The sequence below is a fragment of the Bacillus rossius genome, chromosome 17, assembly GCF_032445375.1.
Source record: "Bacillus rossius redtenbacheri isolate Brsri chromosome 17, Brsri_v3, whole genome shotgun sequence".
In the NCBI taxonomy this organism is placed as follows: domain Eukaryota; kingdom Metazoa; phylum Arthropoda; class Insecta; order Phasmatodea; family Bacillidae; genus Bacillus; species Bacillus rossius.
In genome coordinates, this window is record NC_086344.1 from 12040861 (window position 1) to 12062504 (window position 21644).

General features: G+C 41.1%; 1 protein-coding gene across 1 annotated transcript in view; it reads right to left on the reverse strand.

The window, feature by feature from the left end:
- Positions 1–21418, reverse strand: part of LOC134540542 (apolipoprotein D-like) — a 36352-nt gene extending 14934 nt beyond the window's left edge. Inside the window, exons 1-4 of the mRNA XM_063383347.1 lie at positions 21307–21418; positions 17016–17140; positions 14955–15085; positions 12510–12598 (exon numbers count right to left, since the gene is read on the reverse strand). Coding sequence (XP_063239417.1) covers positions 12510–12598; positions 14955–15085; positions 17016–17132 — 337 coding nt within the window. The 5' untranslated portion in view covers positions 17133–17140; positions 21307–21418. The remainder of the gene's footprint in view (positions 1–12509; positions 12599–14954; positions 15086–17015; positions 17141–21306) is intronic.
- Positions 21419–21644: the final 226 nt, after the last annotated feature.

The window sequence follows — 21644 nt, forward strand, 5'->3', positions numbered from 1 at the left end:
AACCTAAGAAAGGAAGAAATAACTCTAAGACTGCATTTGAAAAAACAATGGGAGTGAAATATTTTTCTAAGCATAAATGGAGCGGTTCAGGTGTGTCCTTATCCAGTAGACGACGAGACATCAAGCGGCTAACATCTGTTAACGTGAGATTCCTTAAAAAACTTGGATTTAGAGTTTATCCTCATGGAGAACACCGTTCTTGAAGTCGAGCAAGCACCACAATTTGAGGATTCTATTTCAAAAACTGAACTGCATATTTACAAACCATACTTAAATGGACCCTATGCCCCCAACTCTGAAATCCGTATAGTGATTCAAAATCATGATGCATACACAAACATCTCAAAATCCTTTTTGCGTATACGTGGAAAACTCGTAAAGGCAGACGGACGGAAACCGGACCATGCAAAGATTATAAACAATGGTGTATTACATATGATCAATCGGATAGGATTTGAACTGAACGGCGTTCTTATAGATCAGACCAGATCACTAGGAGTGGTATCTACAGTGAAGAATTATCTTTCACGAACTCGTGATGAATACGCCATCAGCAAAATGGAGGGATGGTGTCTCGAGGAAAACTATAGCTTGCCTCTAACAGCCGATGGTGTTTTCGAAATCTGTGTTCCGCTAAGCCATCTCCTCGGCTTTGCTGAGGATTATCACCGTATACTTCTAAACTCCAAACAAGAGTTAATTATAGTTTTAGAAAATACGTACATTAACTCGATCGTAGATGCGAGTGCGCAGCCTCAAGCAGTTAATTTAACCATAAACTCTATCGATTGGGCCGTACCACACATCCAAGTGTCTCCAGCGGAACGCACGCGACTGCTTAAGCTTGTGGAGAAAGGCAGAAATATAGATATAGCATTTAGATCTTGGTCTGTTGAAACATATCCCAGCATGCCACAAGCACAAAATGTCAGCTGGTCAGTAAAGACAAGCTTCTCGATGGAAAAACCACGATACATAATAGTCGGCTTTCAATCGGCTAAACATAATGTAATGGCTGCCGATAAATCGAGGTTTGACCACTGCAACATAAAGAATATAAAACTATTCTTGAATTCAGAAAGTTATCCATACACGGATTTGGACATAAACTTCGACAATGGATTTTACTTAATCGCATATGATATGTATTCAAATTTTCAAGAGTCTTACTATGGAAAGCAGAATGCACCTTTGCTTGACCCTCATCAGTTTAAGGAACTGGCTACGTTATTCATGTTTGATGTAAGCCGTCAAGCTGAGAAAATACCTTCGAATATCATAGATTGCAAGTTGGAGATCACAAGCTCAGACAACCTACCGATCTTAACACAAGCATTTGCAATAATATTGCACGACAGACTTGTCTCCTATAATCCACGAGACAAAGCTGTTAAAATACTGGGTTAAGCATAGTAGAGGCTCAGTCGTGTCTCAGCCACCATGAAGTATGTTAATCTGCAAGGATTTTTCTCTCAGTATGGCTTACATCAAACATGAATAACGTAGCCAGTTCCTTAAACTGATGAGGGTCAAGCAAAGGTGCATTCTGCTTTCCATAGTAAGACTCTTGAAAATTTGAATACATATCATATGCGATTAAGTAAAATCCATTGTCGAAGTTTATGTCCAAATCCGTGTATGGATAACTTTCTGAATTCAAGAATAGTTTTATATTCTTTATGTTGCAGTGGTCAAACCTCGATTTATCGGCAGCCATTACATTATGTTTAGCCGATTGAAAGCCGACTATTATGTATCGTGGTTTTTCCATCGAGAAGCTTGTCTTTACTGACCAGCTGACATTTTGTGCTTGTGGCATGCTGGGATATGTTTCAACAGACCAAGATCTAAATGCTATATCTATATTTCTGCCTTTCTCCACAAGCTTAAGCAGTCGCGTGCGTTCCGCTGGAGACACTTGGATGTGTGGTACGGCCCAATCGATAGAGTTTATGGTTAAATTAACTGCTTGAGGCTGCGCACTCGCATCTACGATCGAGTTAATGTACGTATTTTCTAAAACTATAATTAACTCTTGTTTGGAGTTTAGAAGTATACGGTGATAATCCTCAGCAAAGCCGAGGAGATGGCTTAGCGGAACACAGATTTCGAAAACACCATCGGCTGTTAGAGGCAAGCTATATTTTTCCTCGAGACACCATCCCTCCATTTTGCTGATGGCGTATTCATCACGAGTTCGTGAAAGATAATTCTTCACTGTAGATACCACTCCTAGTGATCTGGTCTGATCTATAAGAACGCCGTTCAGTTCAAATCCTATCCGATTGATCATATGTAATACACCATTGTTTATAATCTTTGCATGGTCCGGTTTCCGTCCGTCTGCCTTTACGAGTTTTCCACGTATACGCAAAAAGGATTTTGAGATGTTTGTGTATGCATCATGATTTTGAATCACTATACGGATTTCAGAGTTGGGGGCATAGGGTCCATTTAAGTATGGTTTGTAAATATGCAGTTCAGTTTTTGAAATAGAATCCTCAAATTGTGGTGCTTGCTCGACTTCAAGAACGGTGTTCTCCATGAGGATAAACTCTAAATCCAAGTTTTTTAAGGAATCTCACGTTAACAGATGTTAGCCGCTTGATGTCTCGTCGTCTACTGGATAAGGACACACCTGAACCGCTCCATTTATGCTTAGAAAAATATTTCACTCCCATTGTTTTTTCAAATGCAGTCTTAGAGTTATTTCTTCCTTTCTTAGGTTAACTAAGCGTCCTTCCTGATCGACTATTTGAATGTCGAGCTCCGATATCGATTGAACGGTAACTGGGACATAAATGAGCGTGGTAGGTCGTTCATTTATCTTATATCCCGGAGGTACTATGGGGGAAAATTCATGAATAGTATTGTTTAATTTACCATTCAAGTATGTGTGTCCCACAGCATTGCTTGTAATTCGTATAACATTCACGGGGAATATATTTACAGGATTTGTCGATTCATGCAGCTCACCTGCTTTGTATACTTGAGAAGAAAATCCAAGCATTTCACCTAATGTATTTTTTCCACTAAAATCCACATGTATATTGTTGCTGAACATTATGCACTGTAAGGTGTTGGGGTTGCCTCGTAATAGAAATGTTGAATCTGCAGGTAGGTTCTGTTTTATGTAAGCTTCCATGTCACTTATTTCATATGCACCTGTTGGTAATTTCATTTCATGATGTTCATTGTTTGCGATGTATCGAAAAACTTGATTATTTTCATCAATGTTCGGTATCGAGTTATATATTGTCAGATCGATCAATGCCATTGTCCACTCTCCATCCAATTGCAAGGGAGGGAAGTAGTAGGTTCTCATAATCGAGCTCTTCCCAGTTAAAATTAATGTTATTGACATTTTGTCTAGTTTACACTGCGTCTCGCGTTGTGTGTGGTCTCTCTATAAACACTCTGTCGCATATGTGGCTTATGATAACACTAATGCTTCTTATATATTGATACTAAAAATCTTAAGCATAAGTGACCGCAATTCCATGAATGCAACTTTTGTTGCCTGTCATAATTATAGGTTATGTTGCACTTGTTTAAATATCGTATCAGTTCCACTGGTGGAGGCAAGTCTCCGAAGCTATCGTAATATTCAACGTTAGGACCGGTCTTGACATAAGCAGTCCAATGCGTTCCCGGTCCTTTGGATGAGTCTAGATTCAAAATAGCACTTTCATTACGCAATGGTTTCTTAGGTAGCGAATCGCGCATGTATATTTGTCTAAAGTATGGTATTTTCAATTCTTTTATCGCCTTCATTAACTCGAGGTTTGTAAGAGCTCGCTTTGGTAAGTTTTTGATTATCGATTCCTGCTCCCGCGATTTTTCTTTCTTCTTCTTCCTCTTCGCTTTCCCCCACCACCCGACTGTGGATAGGGGCGTAGATAAAGTCCTGAACCGTTTTTTGCTGCACGTGCTATCGCTTGCATACGTGCCTGACTCCGGACATCGGAAACAGTTTTAGCAACACCCGCAGCTCCACCAATTAAGCTGCCTAATGCAGCGAGTGCTGGAAATATAAATGGTAATAGACCACCCTTCTTCCCCAGGGCTTTCCTGACAGATTTACGGTTTCTCTTCTTTGATGATGAAAATCTTAAACCTGCACCAAGCTTACGTTTCACTCTCATAATCTTGTTAACGGTCCACGCGGATACTCTCTGTCCAAATTTAGTTTCGGGAGACTTTCTAATCTTCTCGGCCGTGTCAGCTAATATTTTATCCGCTTTATGTCTTTCAGCCAAGTTATTACTATTCGCATACGCAATATCGTGAAGACGACACGCCTCGTCTAGTGCATTCACACCACGATCACCTCTTGCTAGTCTCTCGGCTAGTCTCGTGCCAGGTCCACAGAAATTGTAGCCCGGAAGATGTGCCTCGAATGGTAGCTTATTTATAACAGAATTAACTAAGCCTGAACCTCTCTTCCATCTCATACAAGACATATCAAGACACTGAGTGGTTTCACTATAAGGATGACTGTTTTATAGTGTTTAGGTTTAGTATTAAGAATGGAGGTTGTTCAACAACAGCTCGCTTTACCAATTTCACTAATTGATGATGATGTGTTTAGTAAAACTGAAGAACGTCATGGATCTCTGTTACCAAATACCATACGGTGTATAGTGTCAGGTCCTTCGAATTCTGGCAAAACTTGTCTTATTCTTTCACTTCTAGAACACCCCAATGGGATACGTTTTGAGAATGTGTATTTATATAGCAAGTCCCTAGAACAACCAAAATATCAACGTTTAGCCCATGTGCTGGAAAATGTCGGGGGAGTGAAATTTTTTAAATTTCGAGAAAATGCTGATGTTTTAGACCCCAGTCAAGCCCTCCCCAACTCTGTGCTAATCTTCGATGATGTTGCTTGTGATAAACAAAGCATTGTTCAAAAGTATTATTCTATGGGGCGACACCACAAGATCGACTGTTTCTACTTGGTACAAACTTATACCCAAACCCGAAAGCAATTAGTGCGAGATAATTGTAATCTAATAATTTTGTTTAAAATGGACGATCTTAATCTAAAACATGTGTTTTCCGACCATGTCGGTACAGATATGAGCTTTGAGAGATTTAAAACTCTTTGCGGTCACTGTTGGAACAGTCCTAATGAGCATGGTTTCATTGTGATAGCTAAAGATTTTCCTCTACATAAAGGGCGTTACAGATGTGGTTTTGATCAGTTTATTGTGATAGGTTCATGAATCATGATGTCAAAGTTCGGTGGTGGTGGACTTAAACGATCGCACGACTCATGCATGACGTTTACTCGTGAAGGGGACTGCGACTTAAGCTGGAAACATTTGAAGAGAGTTGGTGATCCTAAACAAGATGGTGATGCTGCTAATAAGAAGTATGTTGACGCAGTAAGCGGGGCTTTTACACATGCTTTGCATTCGATGACTGATGGTATGACACGACAAGTTACAGATATCAACAGATCACTTACTGTAACAAGAGATGTGCAAGTGGGGATTATGGAGTTCTTGCGCAATATGGAGGCTAAAGAACAGCATTTAATTGCTCAATTAAATGAAAGTCTTTCAGCTGTGTCGACAAAGTTGGGTGATATGTGCACCTCGTTGGAGAGCAGGTTAGATTTATTCGCACAAACATTTATAGAGGAACTAAATGATGCACTAAATGCTAACATGGTTGAGATGGTATTGAAAATTAATGCTGGAATTGTACAACAGCTTTCACAAATGAATCGCACTGTTGGTGTTTTGACGATTACTCCTGATGAATATTCTCGCGGTGTGTTGTCTAAGAAACCTTCACCTCCAAAACCAGCACCTGCAAAAAACAGCATCTTCAAAACCAGCACCTCCAAAACCAACACCTCCAAAACCAGCACCTCCAAAACCAGCACCTCCAAAACCAGCACCTCCAAAACCATCAAGCTCTAGACATGCCTAGATCACTCACGTATTGATGCTAGTTGTATATAAAAGGGTGATATGCTATCGCTAACTCTGCAGTCATGTCTCTTGAGGCTAGTAAGTTGGAGCGCGTCATAGAAAATGTTCGTGCAAAGTATCTACTTGCCAAACGAGCTCGTTTGGAGAGGGATGCAATTAATGAAGAAATATTCAAGTCTGTTAATTCGCGTTTGGATAAACTTGGACCTACTACATCGCTCGCACAGTCTATCGATACTGTGAAGCAGGATTCTGCGGAAGAAGCTACTGTGAAACAATATTTAGAATCAAGCGACAGTGATGACTCGAATGCTATTCCTTTAAAACATCACGGTGTTCCATATGATGATTCTTTAGGTGGAGTGCAGTCTTATTTGCAGAGCTACAACCTTCGCTCTGGTGATGGAACCTATGGTGTATCTAAACGACATAACCGCTGGTTTTTAGGGGACACGGAAGTATTTTTTCACGATAACAATATGATTCGCGTTAAAGATGAACTAATACAACCTGCTCCTGGTTTATTTGAACTTTTATTTCGCAGAGAGCCGCATACGTACTCGGAATCGGCCCTTAAACAATATGGTAATCTACTAGAGCTTACAAATGCTTATTTTAAAAAGAATGATCCTGCAACAAATCTCTATAAAAGCACGTCACATGCGAAATTTGATATCATTAAGCAACTGTTTCCACATATTGGTTCGCAGCAACGAGGAAGTGGATTGTTACATAAAACATTGGATTTAGGTCGTAAACGAGAGTTCATTTATTGGAATGATCCGAATGAGATAGTAGATCGACTCAGGTTGTTAATGGCCTCGCAGGCTTCTGGCCACACCGGACACAATAACGAAATCCTTTCGATACTTGAAGAGTTACAAGAATCAGGATACATTGCAAAATGAGCGACGCACAGCGTGGGATTGCATACGAGCTTCACCGAGGCAAACGTATTATATTTCCTCGCAGAAGGGTTTTAACATATGGACTCCATGATTTACTACAGATTGATTTGGTAGAAATGATACCATACAGTAAAGTGAACAGTGGTTACAAGTACATCCTGACTGCCATAGATGTGTACAGCAAACGTGCTTATGCAGTTCCAGTTAAACAAAAGACAGGTGTGATGGTTACTGCTGCCATGAGAAGTATTTTGAAAGAAGCAGGAAGTTTTAAAAGTTTTCAAAGTGATGCGGGAACAGAATTTTATAACTCAACTTTCAGAGCTCTTATGAAAAGAAAAAATATTAATCATTATTCCACTCACAGTGAGATTAAAGCAAGTGTGGTAGAGCGGTTTAATAGATCTCTAAAATCGCTGCTTTTTCGCGAGTTTTCAGCTCAAGGAAATTATAAGTGGCTTAAAATTTTACCACAAGTTCTACGTGTCTACAATAACAGATTCCACCGCACCATTGGCATGGCTCCGAATCAAGTGAAGGATGACTCTTTGCTACAAAGTGTTTACAAATATGTAAAGACAATTGACCCTAGAAAACCTAAGGCTCGTGTGGGGGATCATGTACGCGTGTCACGAAACAAGAAAGTTTTTGAAAAGGGGTTTACACCGAATTGGTCTCACGAAGTGTTTAAAGTAACAGCTATGAGGTCCAGCTTTCCGCGTGTGTATAACTTGAGTGATATGGATGGAAATGAAATACAAGGTGTTTTTTATGCTTCAGAAATTCAAATTACAAAATACCCCGATACATACTTGGTAAATAAAATTCATCGAAAGTGTGGTGAAAGATTCCAGGTGTCTTGGAAGGGGTTTCCCGATACCGTGAGGACATGGGTAAAGAGAAAGGATATGGGAGTTTAAGATTACATATACACATTTTATTTTACCTTATTGCTTGTTCTCAATCGAAGCATATTCTATGGAATCGTTTGTGTGGGCTGTTGTTGAGATTCTATTCCTGCAATGTATTTATAATGTGTGGACTACTTCCTGAACACGACCCAGCACTCTGCAGCTTGGGATCAACAAGCTGTGACGTCAGCCCGCGCTGGGCGCCTCATTGGAATGTGTAGCGCGACATCGGGGTTGCATGTCATCTTTCCGTCAAGACCAGGTCAACTATAGTCTTCATTCTGTCTCTGACAATTCCATAATGAACATGGCTGCTTTTGAGGAAATGCGCGATTGCATTGAATATGCGCTTCATGCTTGCATCGGCATGAATATAGATGCGATAGTACACCATCTAGAGGTCTCCGCGATCAATTTGTTCGCTGCATTTCCAGAGGAATACGAGTTTCTAACATACCTTTACAACGGTATTATAGCATGCTTTGAAGCTGTAATGGAGGCTCAAGAGCAAGTGGAGCCAGATGATGGAGTGGACAGCGGCTTGGGAGAGAGTGACGGTGAAGCATAATGCTTGCGCCCTTGTTAAACATGGAAAATAGGCCTCTCGGGGAAACTCGCCATGTATAAAAAAAAGGAGTTAACGCATCTAATGCTGTACCTCCTGAGACATAGTCTCTAAGGTGATGTGGAAAGCAGCATACCACTATAAATTCAAACACAAGTTTTTATTTATTTATTTTTTTTTTCAGCTTACACTCCAGAGAATCTTCCGCCACGTCGAGATGAAGAGAATGAGACTACACATCATAGTTATAAATTCACTATCACTAAATAATAATAATGAGCTTACACTATTATTAAATGCATTACAGGAAAGCTAACACTAAAGTATGCCTATAAGAAAAAATTTCTTATGCCTGCTTCTGATGCATATAAAGGAACACATATCATGATCATTCAATATGGTGCACTCTGTGCATGTAAGGGAACAATCTTTTCGGTGCACTCTGTGCATGTATTGGAACGAGTCCTTGGGTGTATCATGTGCTTCCAAGATGGTGGGGCTGTTGAATCCAAGATGGCGGAGAATTGTTTAAAGGTTGTAATATTTTTTAAATTTAAATATCGCGCCCTCTGGTAGCAACACTTGTTACTAAATATATCGATTAGCATTCGACCTATCGAATGGTGCTGCGCCCTGGCAGCTAAAATATGAAATAAAAGTAAATATATCGATTAGCATTCGACCTATCGAATGGCGCTGCACCATGGCAGCTGAAATATGAAATAAAAGTAAATATATCGATTAGCATTCGACCTATCGAATGGTGCTGCGCCCTGGCAGCTGAAATATGAAATAAAAGTAAATATATCGATTAGCATTCGACCTATCGAATGGTGCTGCGCCCTGGCAGCTGAAATATGAAATAAAAGTAAATATATCGATTAGCATTCGAACTATCGAATGGTGCTGTGCCCTGGCAGCTGAAATATGAAATAAAGATGGCGACGGTGGCACACTCTGGTAGCCAACTTGAGAATCAAGATGGCGGCGCCTCTGGCAACTAATTTTTGAATTTGCCGCGCGATACTAGCGACATCTACCAGCCAACTTGAGAACCAAGATGGCGGCGCCTCTGACAACTAATTTTTTGAATTTAGCGCCATCTGGTAGTCTGTGCTGGAATTAAAGATGGCGGCTGTATAATAATTTTTAATTTCAAATGTGGCGCAGGTATGCATTAAGGAAGGCAAAAACACCCTCCCCCCATTTATCATAAACTTGCCGTCAGTACATAGCATATATAGATTATTTATTCCACCATATTCCAATTGGTCTCGTGGTCTAGTGGTCAAGGCGTCCGCCTCGTAACCACGACATCCTGGACGTTTTCACGTCCCATGGATCGAATCCCAGCCTCGGCACTGAAAATATTTTAGTTAAAATAAAATAATACCTGCTGCTACCTGGTGGCGACCAACAGAACTATATGACGTCACACAAGATGGCGGCCTCCAGCAGCCGAAACAAGATGGCGACCAGAGAACCAAGATGGCGGCGCCTCTGACAACTAATTTTTGAATTTGGCGCGCGATACTAGCGACATCTACCAGCCAACTTGAGAACCAAGATGGCGGCGCCTCTGACAACTAATTTTTGAATTTGCCGCGCGATACTAGCGACATCTACCAGCCAACTTGAGAACCAAGATGGCGGCGCCTCTGACAACTAATTTTTGAATTTGGCGCGCGATACTAGCGACATCTACCAGCCAACTTGAGAACCAAGATGGCGGCGCCTCTGGCAACTAATTTTTGAATTTGGCGCCATCTGGTAGTCTGTGCTGGAATTAAAGATGGCGGCTGTATAATAATTTTAATTTCAAATGTGGCGCCTTAGGTATGCATTAAGGAAGGCAAAAACACCCTCCCCCATTTATCATAAACTTGCCGTCAGTACGTAGCATATATAGATTATTTATTCCACCATATTCCAATTGGTCTCGTGGTCTAGTGGTCAAGGCGTCCGCCTCGTAACCACGACATCCTGGACGTTTTCACGTCCCATGGATCGAATCCCAGCCTCGGCACTGAAAATATTTTAGTTAAAATAAAATAATACCTGCTGCTACCTGGTGGCGACCAACAGAACTATATGACGTCACACAAGATGGCGGCCTCCAGCAGCCGAAACAAGATGGCGACCAGGAAAAATCAAGATGGCGGCCTCCAGCAGACGAAACAAGATGGCGACCAGGAAAAATCAAGATGGCGGCCTCCAGCAGACGAAACAAGATGGCGGCCAGAAGAAATCAAGATGGCGGCCTCCAGCAGACGACACAGAATCATGACGTCACGATTCGAAGTTGGTGGAAATTTCTAGAAATACAAAATGGCGGATTTGCGTATTTGCGATTTGCGGATTTGCGGATTTGCAAATTTGAGATTTGCGGATTTGCGGATTTGCGAATTTGAGATTTGCAGATTTGCGGATTTGCGGATTAGCGGATTAGCCACTGCCAGCCTCGGCACTGAAAATATTTTAGTTAAAATAAAATAATACCTGCTGCTACCTGGTGGCGACCAACAGAACTATATGACGTCACACAAGATGGCGGCCTCCAGCAGCCGAAACAAGATGGCGACCAGGAAAAATCAAGATGGCGGCCTCCAGCAGACGAAACAAGATGGCGGCCAGAAGAAATCAAGGTGGCAGCCTCCAGCAGACGAAACAAGATGGCGACCAGGAAAAATCAAGATAACGGCCTCCAGCAGACGACACAAAATCATGACGTCACGATTCGAAGTTGGTGGAAATTTCTAGAAATATAAAATGGCGGATTTGCGGATTTGCGATTTGCGGATTTGCGGATTTGTGAATTTGCGGATTTTTGGATCTCCGGATTAGCAGATTTGCGAATTTACGAATTTGCGGATTTGCGGATTTGCGAATTTGCGGATTTGCGGATTAGCCACTGGATTAGCGGATTAGCCACTGGATTAGCGCATAAAAAACTGGATTTGCACATAAAAAACCATAAAAAATGCGTAAAAAACCATAAAAAATGGGATAATCCCCGGATTACCCCGCTCCCCCCTCGCCTATGTTCCAGAGTCGGCACGCTCTCCCTACTCATAACAGTGCAATTTCCATGGATTTATTAGCTCTTGCCTATTGCTTAGATTACAATGGGACTTGGTAATTCAATTGCAGTTGTATTTTTATAACTGGAAAAATTTCCTCCCAAACATATAAACAAAGTTATAATATAAACAACTGCCCAATTTAGTAAAGCAGTCAATATTCTGACAAATGACTGGTTTGTCATAGGTTCCATTCCAAAATGATTAATTTTTTTATATTAAGTTACTTTAAAAAATTGCTCTCTTAGTTCTTCAACATAACTATGGAAAGTTAGATTTAAAAAAAATTACAAAAACATTTATAATCACACAGCATACATAGATTTAACACAACCCTCAATCCAAATGGAGACGTCTGACAAATGTAAAGGATAAAAATGTTTTACAAAGTAATAGGGGCATATGTAATTCAGATATGCATAAACGTCCGATTCGGACGTTATTTGGCTTCAATGCATTGTAAGGCCACTTACAGATTTTATTAATATAACTAAATATTTTCAAATATAATCAAAATGGTTCAGTGTAGGCAAATGTAAGTGTTTCTTTTGTAAAATGCAAATTTAGCTTCAACAGAGTCAAAGCATAGTATAAGGCTGTAAATTCATAAAGGAAAATAAAATTTTGTTTTCTAATACGTCACTGCTCAACTGGCGAAGGAACCGTTGATTTTAAAAGATTCCATAAGTATTTAAGCATTATTACATTTTAAATTCTGAACACTGCACTAAATTTCCATGACATGTCGGTACATAAAGTTAAACTTAATTTCCCTTATTATGTATTTTGAGAAATTGCAGATGAAGATACAGAAATTTGTCTTCGAATAATTTTAACCTTAGATGAAAATAACCACCGACAGTGTTTTAAAATAATCAATTACAAATCCCTTGCATATTATTATTTTCAGGGTAAGTAAAGAACATGAAATAAAATGAGAATTTTACTACTAATTGTGAGAAAAAAATAAGTTAATGGCAGTTCACACCATCAGCCATCTTGCCAATTATTTTTGATTTGTTGACGGGTTATACACTGATCGTAGATGAGCAAATGTTTCACTTTACTTCCCTTGCTATCTCAGAACTGATGCTTCTTACCTTCAGTTGGGAAGATGACCTTGAGCTTGGCCTCTCCCAGCTTGTTGTCCAAGAAGGCTGATCCGAGGATCTCCTTTGGCTTTCCGGTGCTGCAACATACATGCCAATTGAGTTAAGGGCCCCGCATCGTCAGGTGTGTGTGTGTGTGTGTGTGTGAGTGAGGCAGGATGATAAGCGCGACGCTCGCTGTTGCTTCTAGCGCGGTGTCTCCTCTGGACTGGCGCGCAGTCTTCTAGTCGGCGCAGGACAACTGTGAAATTTGAGTGGTGACCGTAATATTATATGGCCGAGTAAAGAAGATAAAGATGTAATGCAAGTTCCTTAAGTGCTTTCAAGAATCTGTGCCGGTTGTTTTACGCCTAAAAATTACTGTGAAAACATGCGTTTTAGCCACTTTAACTCTTCTAAAAAAACGGTTTAAAAACTTAATCCGAAATCAAAAGTACTTTTTGGCCCTCAGCGAAATCTTAAATGCTTTTCGTAAGCAGACCCCAGTCGGACATCTCGAGAATGTTTGAAATCGCGTTGTTTTTCCTGAAGCTCTGCGCACCGTATGTGTGCCCGGGTAGGCGGAGCCCTTAACGATTCGTTGACACCGATGTCTTTAGAGATGATGGGTAATGTGATGATGGGTGATGAAGTGATGTGAATGAGGCAGCGACAGGATAGTTTGGCAGGGAAAACATGAGGCACTCAGGGAAAAGACAAAAAGCACATGGCAACGTGCACCACATTTCCCATTGGTTTGTCAAAATTTTGGGTTTTACCCCTTTGGAAATCGAACCTGGATTGCCAACCATCACTGCAGAGAGATGAATACAACATGGCCAGTGCAGACAATGTGATGTGATTCTTCGGTGGTTCACTATTTGCCTTCAATATTAAGAAGGTGTAAGGACCACACAACACCGAGCCTAGAGTCCGGGAAAGATTTTTCCCATGGGAACATCAGTGACCTGACCTTGAATCGAACCAAGTAGCTTTGGCTCATCAGCCCCACTCTCTAGCCACTGACCCAAAAGGTGTGAATATTACAGAAGAATATCATCAATGAAATCTGGTTGCGATTCTTCTTTGTCTATTTTGTGCTCTAGCCTTGTAATGCATTTGTATCCAGATTATTCCATCCTGGTATCTGACCCCGAATAGTATACCCCTTCAATTCCTGCACTTATCAGTTCTTAAGGCATTTCAGAGAGAGAGAGAGAGAGAGAGATAGAGAGAGGGATAGTTCATGCGATTTCGGAACTTAGCACTGGAATCATATTTTCAAGGTCAAGTAAGACTCTGCCAGCTTCTCAAATTAGACATGCCCATCGTACAGTTCCCTAAAAAAAAAACCTCTGAAGTACTTAATATTACATCCAATACAAGCTGAAAGCCCTGGACCATCGCAATCATTCGATTTCGCCTGAGAGCCCATCTTGATCTCAGGCAAAGATGTTTGTTTTCAAAACCTAGAAGTAGATCATTTTTTCTGTTAAACACACCACGGTCCCTTCGCAAGTTCAAAGACACCCTGAGCTCACCTTAAGCCCGAAGTTGAAACCACATACGAAGTCAACCACAACGATTGGTGAGGCCAGAGTTAACGGCTTATCGTCAGTTACCAGAAGTTCTTACGACTGAAAGTAAGTCAACAAGATTTTAATCATTCGTTACTCAAATGGTCCAAAAGGACACCAGGCAGTGGTTTAGCCTCCAGAAACGTACCAACCACAATTCCTGCAAAAGGGGCACGTGACATATGTAACTGATCACCTGTAATTTCGCAACATTATTATTTATTGTGCATATTAATTCCCCATATGGCAGTTCTAACGAACCCTGGGGGTGTACATTCCTTCCCTCCCAAGGGGCTGTCTCTATGGCAGCTGTGCTCCAACCTATGGTCGGCCCCTTCCATCTGTCCTCCCGAATATGCATCCGTAAGGTTAGGTTGGGAGTCGGCTTACAGATCAATTTTTGAAACATTCCAGAGCAAGTAATATTCAGACAAAGATGTCAAAGGATTACTCCCCCCCCTTTGATCAGGATGGTGTTAGAGCTTCAGCTATGACCAGAGGCTAGGGCCACCAACCCAGCATAGTCACCACCTCGGCCCCCTGCCTCACCAAGCTGACCAGACAGTTGGCTGTGTCCTTGGCCCTTAGACGTTATCAGTACTGCTGGCGCCTTCCCCGATCTCCCACATCACACTGGGACCTCTCAAAACACCCAGTGAACCCGTGGTCCGGTGGAGGCCTGGCTGTCCAGACTAGTACCAGAGCTGTGCCGTCGCTCACCACGTTGACTTCGCACAGGGCTAGGGAACCCTTGGAGTCTGCTCCAAGCGATCGGAGCACCACTACACGGAAGTAAGAGTCCAAAACCAATCAGAATCCTGGGCCTTGGAGGAAACCTCAACGGGACACCGTTCAGTCTACGGCAATCAGTGTGACCCACCTCGAGTCCACCTGCCTGTTGCGCACCTTCACCGTGCCGTCGCTCTGGAGTGAGTAGTTGGCCGTCACACACACTCCCCCCGCCTCGAACACCGCGGCTACCTTCTCGTACTCGTACCACAAGCCCATGTACTGCAACAGAGCAGCACGAGCATCGCGTGATCTCGCGAGGCTGCTGACAACAATCAACAAGTACAGTATTTTTTTGACGTGACAACGTCTAATAAATCGACGAACGCCGGCTGCACGCACGAAAAAGTTTCCCGTTACGTACATTGTCCCGTTACGCTCATTGTACGCTTGCTACCGCATCTATCTCTCTTCCACTCGATCGGAACAACCATCGATTTGACTTTTTCGAGGCACATTAAAATTGCAAAAACTCCCGTTCGTTTCCTACTTTTCCTATCATCGTCCTATCCTTAACAGAATGGTAACACAGATTGGAAGAAGTTAAATAGCAAACATGTATAAAAGTTATGGTTAAAATAATCTCTTCGTTAAAGTAATAAACATATTTGAATTAATGAGTGCATATAAAAGTAAATTTATCAATTAAATTGTAGATTCACTCCTTCTTTGTATACATACAAAATAGTGATAATTCAATAAAAATGATTCAATTTTATTTATAAAAGTATGCAATAATTTCATCAATGTTTTGCTATGACGTTGTCACGTTAAACTATCGTCCGTAAACCGACTTTACAGACAACCAATTTTTTTTTAAACCTTACTATTACTGTGTCTGATATAAGTCCGAGTACATATTAACACCAGCAATACAAAAGTCTGTAAAGTCGGTTTACGGACGATAGTTTTACGTGATAATGTCATATGAAAACATTGATAAAAAATTGCATACTTTTTAATTTTCAAATATTATTTACAGTTTTTGCTAATTTAATTTAAATAATTTGTTTAAATATAATCACGAACAATTACTTATAGAATTAGACTGAAATCAAATCAATGTCAATAAATTGTTTATTTGAAATGACGAAATTGGACAAATAAATCAAATGGTTTAAATTGCTGCCTTTAAAAAGCCCGCCTTAACCTGTTCGATATTATAGAAGATTTTCTCGCACGGTGGTTGGCCGGTTCTTGCACGCTCGGCTCAGGCGGAACGTGACAATGAGTCATGCTTTTTCGTGCGTGCAGCCGGTGTTCATCGATTTATGAGACGTTGTCACGTCAAAAAGTAACACATTATTATGAAAAGAGTAGGCTATAAACCAGGAAAATTTATATAAAACATTCATTATCGTCCTCTTCCCTTACAGAAATAATTGGCGATTAATGAACAGAGGTGGCACAGCATTAATCAAATTACGTGGTGTTCTAGTCACAATCAGCCATTTTCATTTCGGGTTTACATTTTCCATGAATCACTCTAGGAAAATTCTGGAATGGTTCCTTACGATAGAACCCAACCAATTCCTTTTCCAACAAACCAAAATTATCTCATTATAGATATATTCTATTAAGACATCTTTATCGACGAGCCATACATTGAAAATGATAATTGTTAAAACCGAAATAACAGTATCAAAAAACCTACCTATCTTGACTGGTAACATGAAACATTCATAAAATGCTACAACATGGAAATGTTATAACTTTTGCTTTAAATTAACATGTATGGTCATGTTCAGGGGCGCAACAACAGGGAGGGGAAATGGTATTTTGCCCCCCCCCCCCTTCTGAAACCTTGAAGTGGGGGCAAACGGGGGCAAAGAAAGTGCTGTGTAATCAATTTTTAGATAATAAAACTGCTTTAAATAGCACAATTTTCCACCTTGAAATACAAATTTTCCCGGGAGAGGACCTCCGGACCCCCCGCTTCAATAGGGGGGATCGATGATTCTTTATAAAAATGTATATGGCCCCCCTTCCTTTGGAAATTTAGTTGTTGTGCCCCTGGTAATGTAGTACCATTGGGCAGCTTTTAAATAATTAATATTTTAATAACATTTTCTCTGTTAGCTGTCCTCTCATAATTTTGCTCAGTAAAGGTTGGAAGTTAAAGAACTCCTAGGTGGAACTCCGTGCAAGTTACCTTGGCCACGTCGAAGCCTTGCACGGGGGTAGCGCTCTGACACCTGTGAGGGAGGAAAGTCTGGGCGCTGGCCCCCGCTGCTGTGGCAGCCACCAGACACACAAGCAGCAAGCACATCTTCCCTCCTGGAACAGTGAACAGCGCTTGTGACCAGGGACGTCGGAACGTTTTCATGATAGAGGGGGGAAGGGGGGCGAAAAGATGTATCACACTTACCTCAGTCCCAGAGCGGGGGGTGCGGGGTCCCTCCCCCGGTAAAATTTGGAATTTTAGATGCAAAATTGTGCTATTTCATGAGTTTCCGAACCAAAATATTAAATACACCATTCCAAGAATTTGATGAACGTAGTATGTATTAAATACTACTCTAGACAGTAGATGTAGTACAATTTAAATAAAACACCATCCAGGAATTTGCAATCATTTTACAATGTATTGACAATCATAAATTTGATTTTCTAATCAGTGTGATCACCAATGCAACGTTTGTAACTACTGGTTGATAAAAATACTACTAGGACCAAACATTTATTCTGGGAAAAGGAGGGGGGCGAGATGATACTCTCGCCCCCCCCCCCCCCTCCCCATGCATAACAGCACGGGGGCGACTCGCCCCTGTTGCCCCCCCCCCCCCCTGTTCCAACGTCCCTGCTTGTGACACTGTGGAAGCGCTCTGGAACCTGAGAAGTAGGCTGACCCTGCTGTGGCGATCAACAGAGTCAACCACACACGTCTTCCACTCTGCAACAGTGACAGTACTCATAGCACCGCGGTGAGACTCTGACACCTCGGAGGTAGCAAGAGTCTGGCTTCTGGTCCCTTCTGCTGGTGCAAACACCACATACATCTTTTGCTCTGGAACAGTGGCAACACTAGTAGTAACGGGGACACGCAATTAACACCTGTGCAACAGGAATGCCAGCCCACCGCCTGAAATTGCCACGATGACTAATTTACCGTGAAACTTGAAGAACTTTCATTAAATTCGCCTGTTGTGTTTAACATTTTTATGTTAATGTTAATTTTATATTGCAAATTTTATAGTTAAATTTTTGTTGTACTTAAATTTGGTTTTGATATGGATTGCGTGTAAAGCGAGAGTGTTAATCTACGTAATTTTTTATTCCTTAACTTGTTGTCTGAGGTTGTGAAAGATAAAAGATAATCAACTGTATTTGAGAATGTATTGTTAAATATATGTCAATTGAGCTTATTGTTTTTTTTATTAATTTCCCAATTTACTCTTCATAATTCGTTTGAAAACAATACTTAAGATTACGTTTGTTCCTTTTCCCTTGGAATTTTTTAACCCAAAATACCTATATTTTTGTTTTAAAAATTAAATTTTTTCCAGTTTCCAAACAACTGTCGTGGCCTCTTTTAAAGTTTCTTGCACACAAAGACAAACATGAAATAATTTGTCATTTAACTGAAGATAACTTGTGATTAATTATTCTTGAGAATGATCAACGGAGTAATAAAATTTTAACAGCTATGTTTAGAATTTCACGTTGTATGATTTAAATGCGATCACCATGTGTTGTATCAAATAATGTGATTTTTGCTCTATCGGTAAAATATAAACAGCCCAAGGAGAATTTAGTAGAATCTATACTTGAAGTCATTATAAATATTTGTGACAATGAATTCTTGTTTGCTTTACATATTTTGTACAGTTTTATTTGGGTGTTTTTAAAAGTTACGTATTTTGTCAATAGTAATTTTGTGTGTAATCCTTTGTTCCTACCATGAAAATAGCCGATTTACAAATGTTCATTTAAATAAGTTAAATTGTTTTGATAATGTTTCCTTTAAAATCACTTATAATCACGTTCTAGGGCGCAACAACAAGGGGGGGGGGCAAGGGTATATTTCCCCCCTCCCCCTTCTGAAACCTTGAAGTGGGGGCAAACGGGGGCAAAGAAAGCGCTGTGTAATCAATTTTTAGATAATAAAACTGCTTAAATAGCACCATTTTTCACTTTCAAATACAAATTTTCCCGGGGGAGTACCCCCGGACCCCCCACTTCAATAGGGGGGATCGATGATTCTTTATAAAAAGTTATATCGCCCCCCCCCCCCCCTTGGAAATTTATTTGTTGCGCCCCTGTTTGCAACGGAAGCACTTACAAATTATCTTTACATTCTACGTACACTATTTTGGCAACTTGATTTCATAATCTTTTCTATATTCATTTTGGTAATACAGAGCAATAACTAAAAATCAGCAATGCCAACAATTATATATTGAGGCAAAATTTCTTTATGCTCATATTTTTATATACTGGCTTATTGTCGTACCTGTCGGTGACAGTGTGGATTTTGTTATTTAAGTGACATCGCATTTGGCCGATTAATTACGAAATTTAATTTAATTTAATCGACCATTTTCAATCATCGGTGTTTCGCAGCAAAATTTTTCAACGTCTGTTCATTTACAAAAACGCCAAAACACTATTTTATAGGAACCAACCAGGAGGTTAGGGGTCGCATTAATCGACCTGGGACTCCTCGCTGGCATAGTGGTTCGATGCCAAGTTTGGGTAATCGGCTCGTTAAGTCCGCCATGGCGATTATGATATCCATGTTAGACAGTCAGAAATGACCGCATGGGGTTGTTTCATTTCATTAAGCAATAATTCTGAGCCCCCTGGCAAATTAATTTTTACAGTTACGTTTATTTCAAGAAATATGAGAAAAAAATTCCCAAATTCAATTATCTAACTTAATTTCAGTATACAGAATACTCGGAAACCTTTTAAAAATCAAAATTAAAACTAAATACAGCAAAAAAACTGCAATGAAAATGAGAGATTACGGATGAAAAAATCGTAACATATCTTCAGTATCAATTTGGTAATGATTTTTTTTTCTGTATTGTATTTAAGAAGTATTGAAGAACATTTAAACGAGTTTCATCAAATAGTTGCAGTAAACGTAAGTAATTATTTTTTTCCCTTACTAGACTGGTACGTAGTTCATTAGGGAAGTAAACACATGAAAGCTAATGTCAGAGCCTTGCTGTTTTCGAGGACAAGATATTATTTTCGAAATTAATCTGAGGGTCTGCCATGTGCGAATGTTTTATTACATAGCTTTTAACTATTGTTCTGAACAAAACCCAGTAAGTACATAGGAAAATGAAGCAAAGAGTAATAATCTTAAAAAATATTATATTGTATTTTCAATAAATATAAAACCACGAAATGTAAGAATGAGTCATGATACAAAAAATAGATATAGATAATTTAATAAGCATATTTTCTATGCTTTTATATTAGAACAGTGTGGCGTGCAAACACCGTCCGCTCACAAGGTATTCTACATGTGTGCGACGAATGCACGACAGAGTAGTTTAATAATATTCCTTTGTTTGTACCGTAATTAACGTCGTCGTGGTCCTGAGGTGGCCAAATGGCCACATCTGGCCAACAGTAGCTACCTATGGTCAACAGTTGGTCACATCTGGCCAACAGTAAGCTACTTATGACCACCAGATGGCTACCTCTGCCCACCAGATGGCTACCTCTGGCCAACGGTTGGAAACCTTTGGCCATCAGTCGTCAACCTCTAGCCAACATTGGGATACCTCTACCCACCAGTTGGCTACCTCTGGCCAAAATGTTGACCACCTCTGACCACCAATTGGCTACCACTGGCCTCCAGTTGCCTACCTTTGGCCACCAATTGACCAGGGATGTGAGAGGTATGGTTCCGTGTCGTTGCTACTCAGATCCCTTAGAGGGGGCTAGCTCTGCAGGTGGTCTGGGGGTTTACGGTGGAGCTGAAGTTGGGATGGGTCTCCTCAACCTCTCGACCTAGCCGGGCGCTCTCCAGTAACATGCCGCGATTTGAAATGGCGAATCTATTTCCCGGTTCTAGGAACCCATGTTAGGCTCTGGCATGTAAAATACCCATCTTTCTCCTAACCAGGATTATGTTCTAACGGGATTACCTGCCTGGGGGAGTATTGATGCAAATTTTGAGGTGTGAACCTAATGTACATGCTTATTGCCACCACTTGCCTACCTCTGGCTACTAGTTGGCCACATCTGGCCACTAGATGACCACTTATGGCCACCAGTGGACTACCTCTGGCCACTAGTTGGCAGCCTTTGGCCAATAGTTGGCTAACTATGGCTACCTGTTGGCTACCTTTGGCCGCCTGTTGGCTACCTGTAGCCAACAGTTGACTACCTATGGCCACCTGTGGCTACCTCTGGCCACCTGCTGCCCGTCGGACCGCGACCACAAGACTAGAATAGAAGACACCGCCAGCATCAGCACTCACCTGCTGCAAGTGGAGCCGGGACCACAAGGCCAGAGTAGAGGAGGAAGCCGTCAGCGCTAACCGCGTCTGTCCTTCACCGTCACCGCGCCTCTGACCGACAGCGCCTCTCGCCTTTACGTAACTACTAGTGCTCTTCCCCCTCCACGCCTCGACATGACGGTGCACGAACCCTAGACGTGAGCTGTCGACTACGTGAGACACGTAAGCAGGAGCCAAATTCTGAGCGATCACATTTTAAGGTCTTTATACCCAGGGGCGCAACACCAAAGGGGAGGGGGGGGGCAAGGGTATTTTGCCCCCCCCCCCCCCTCTGAAACCTTGAAGTGGGGGCAAACGGG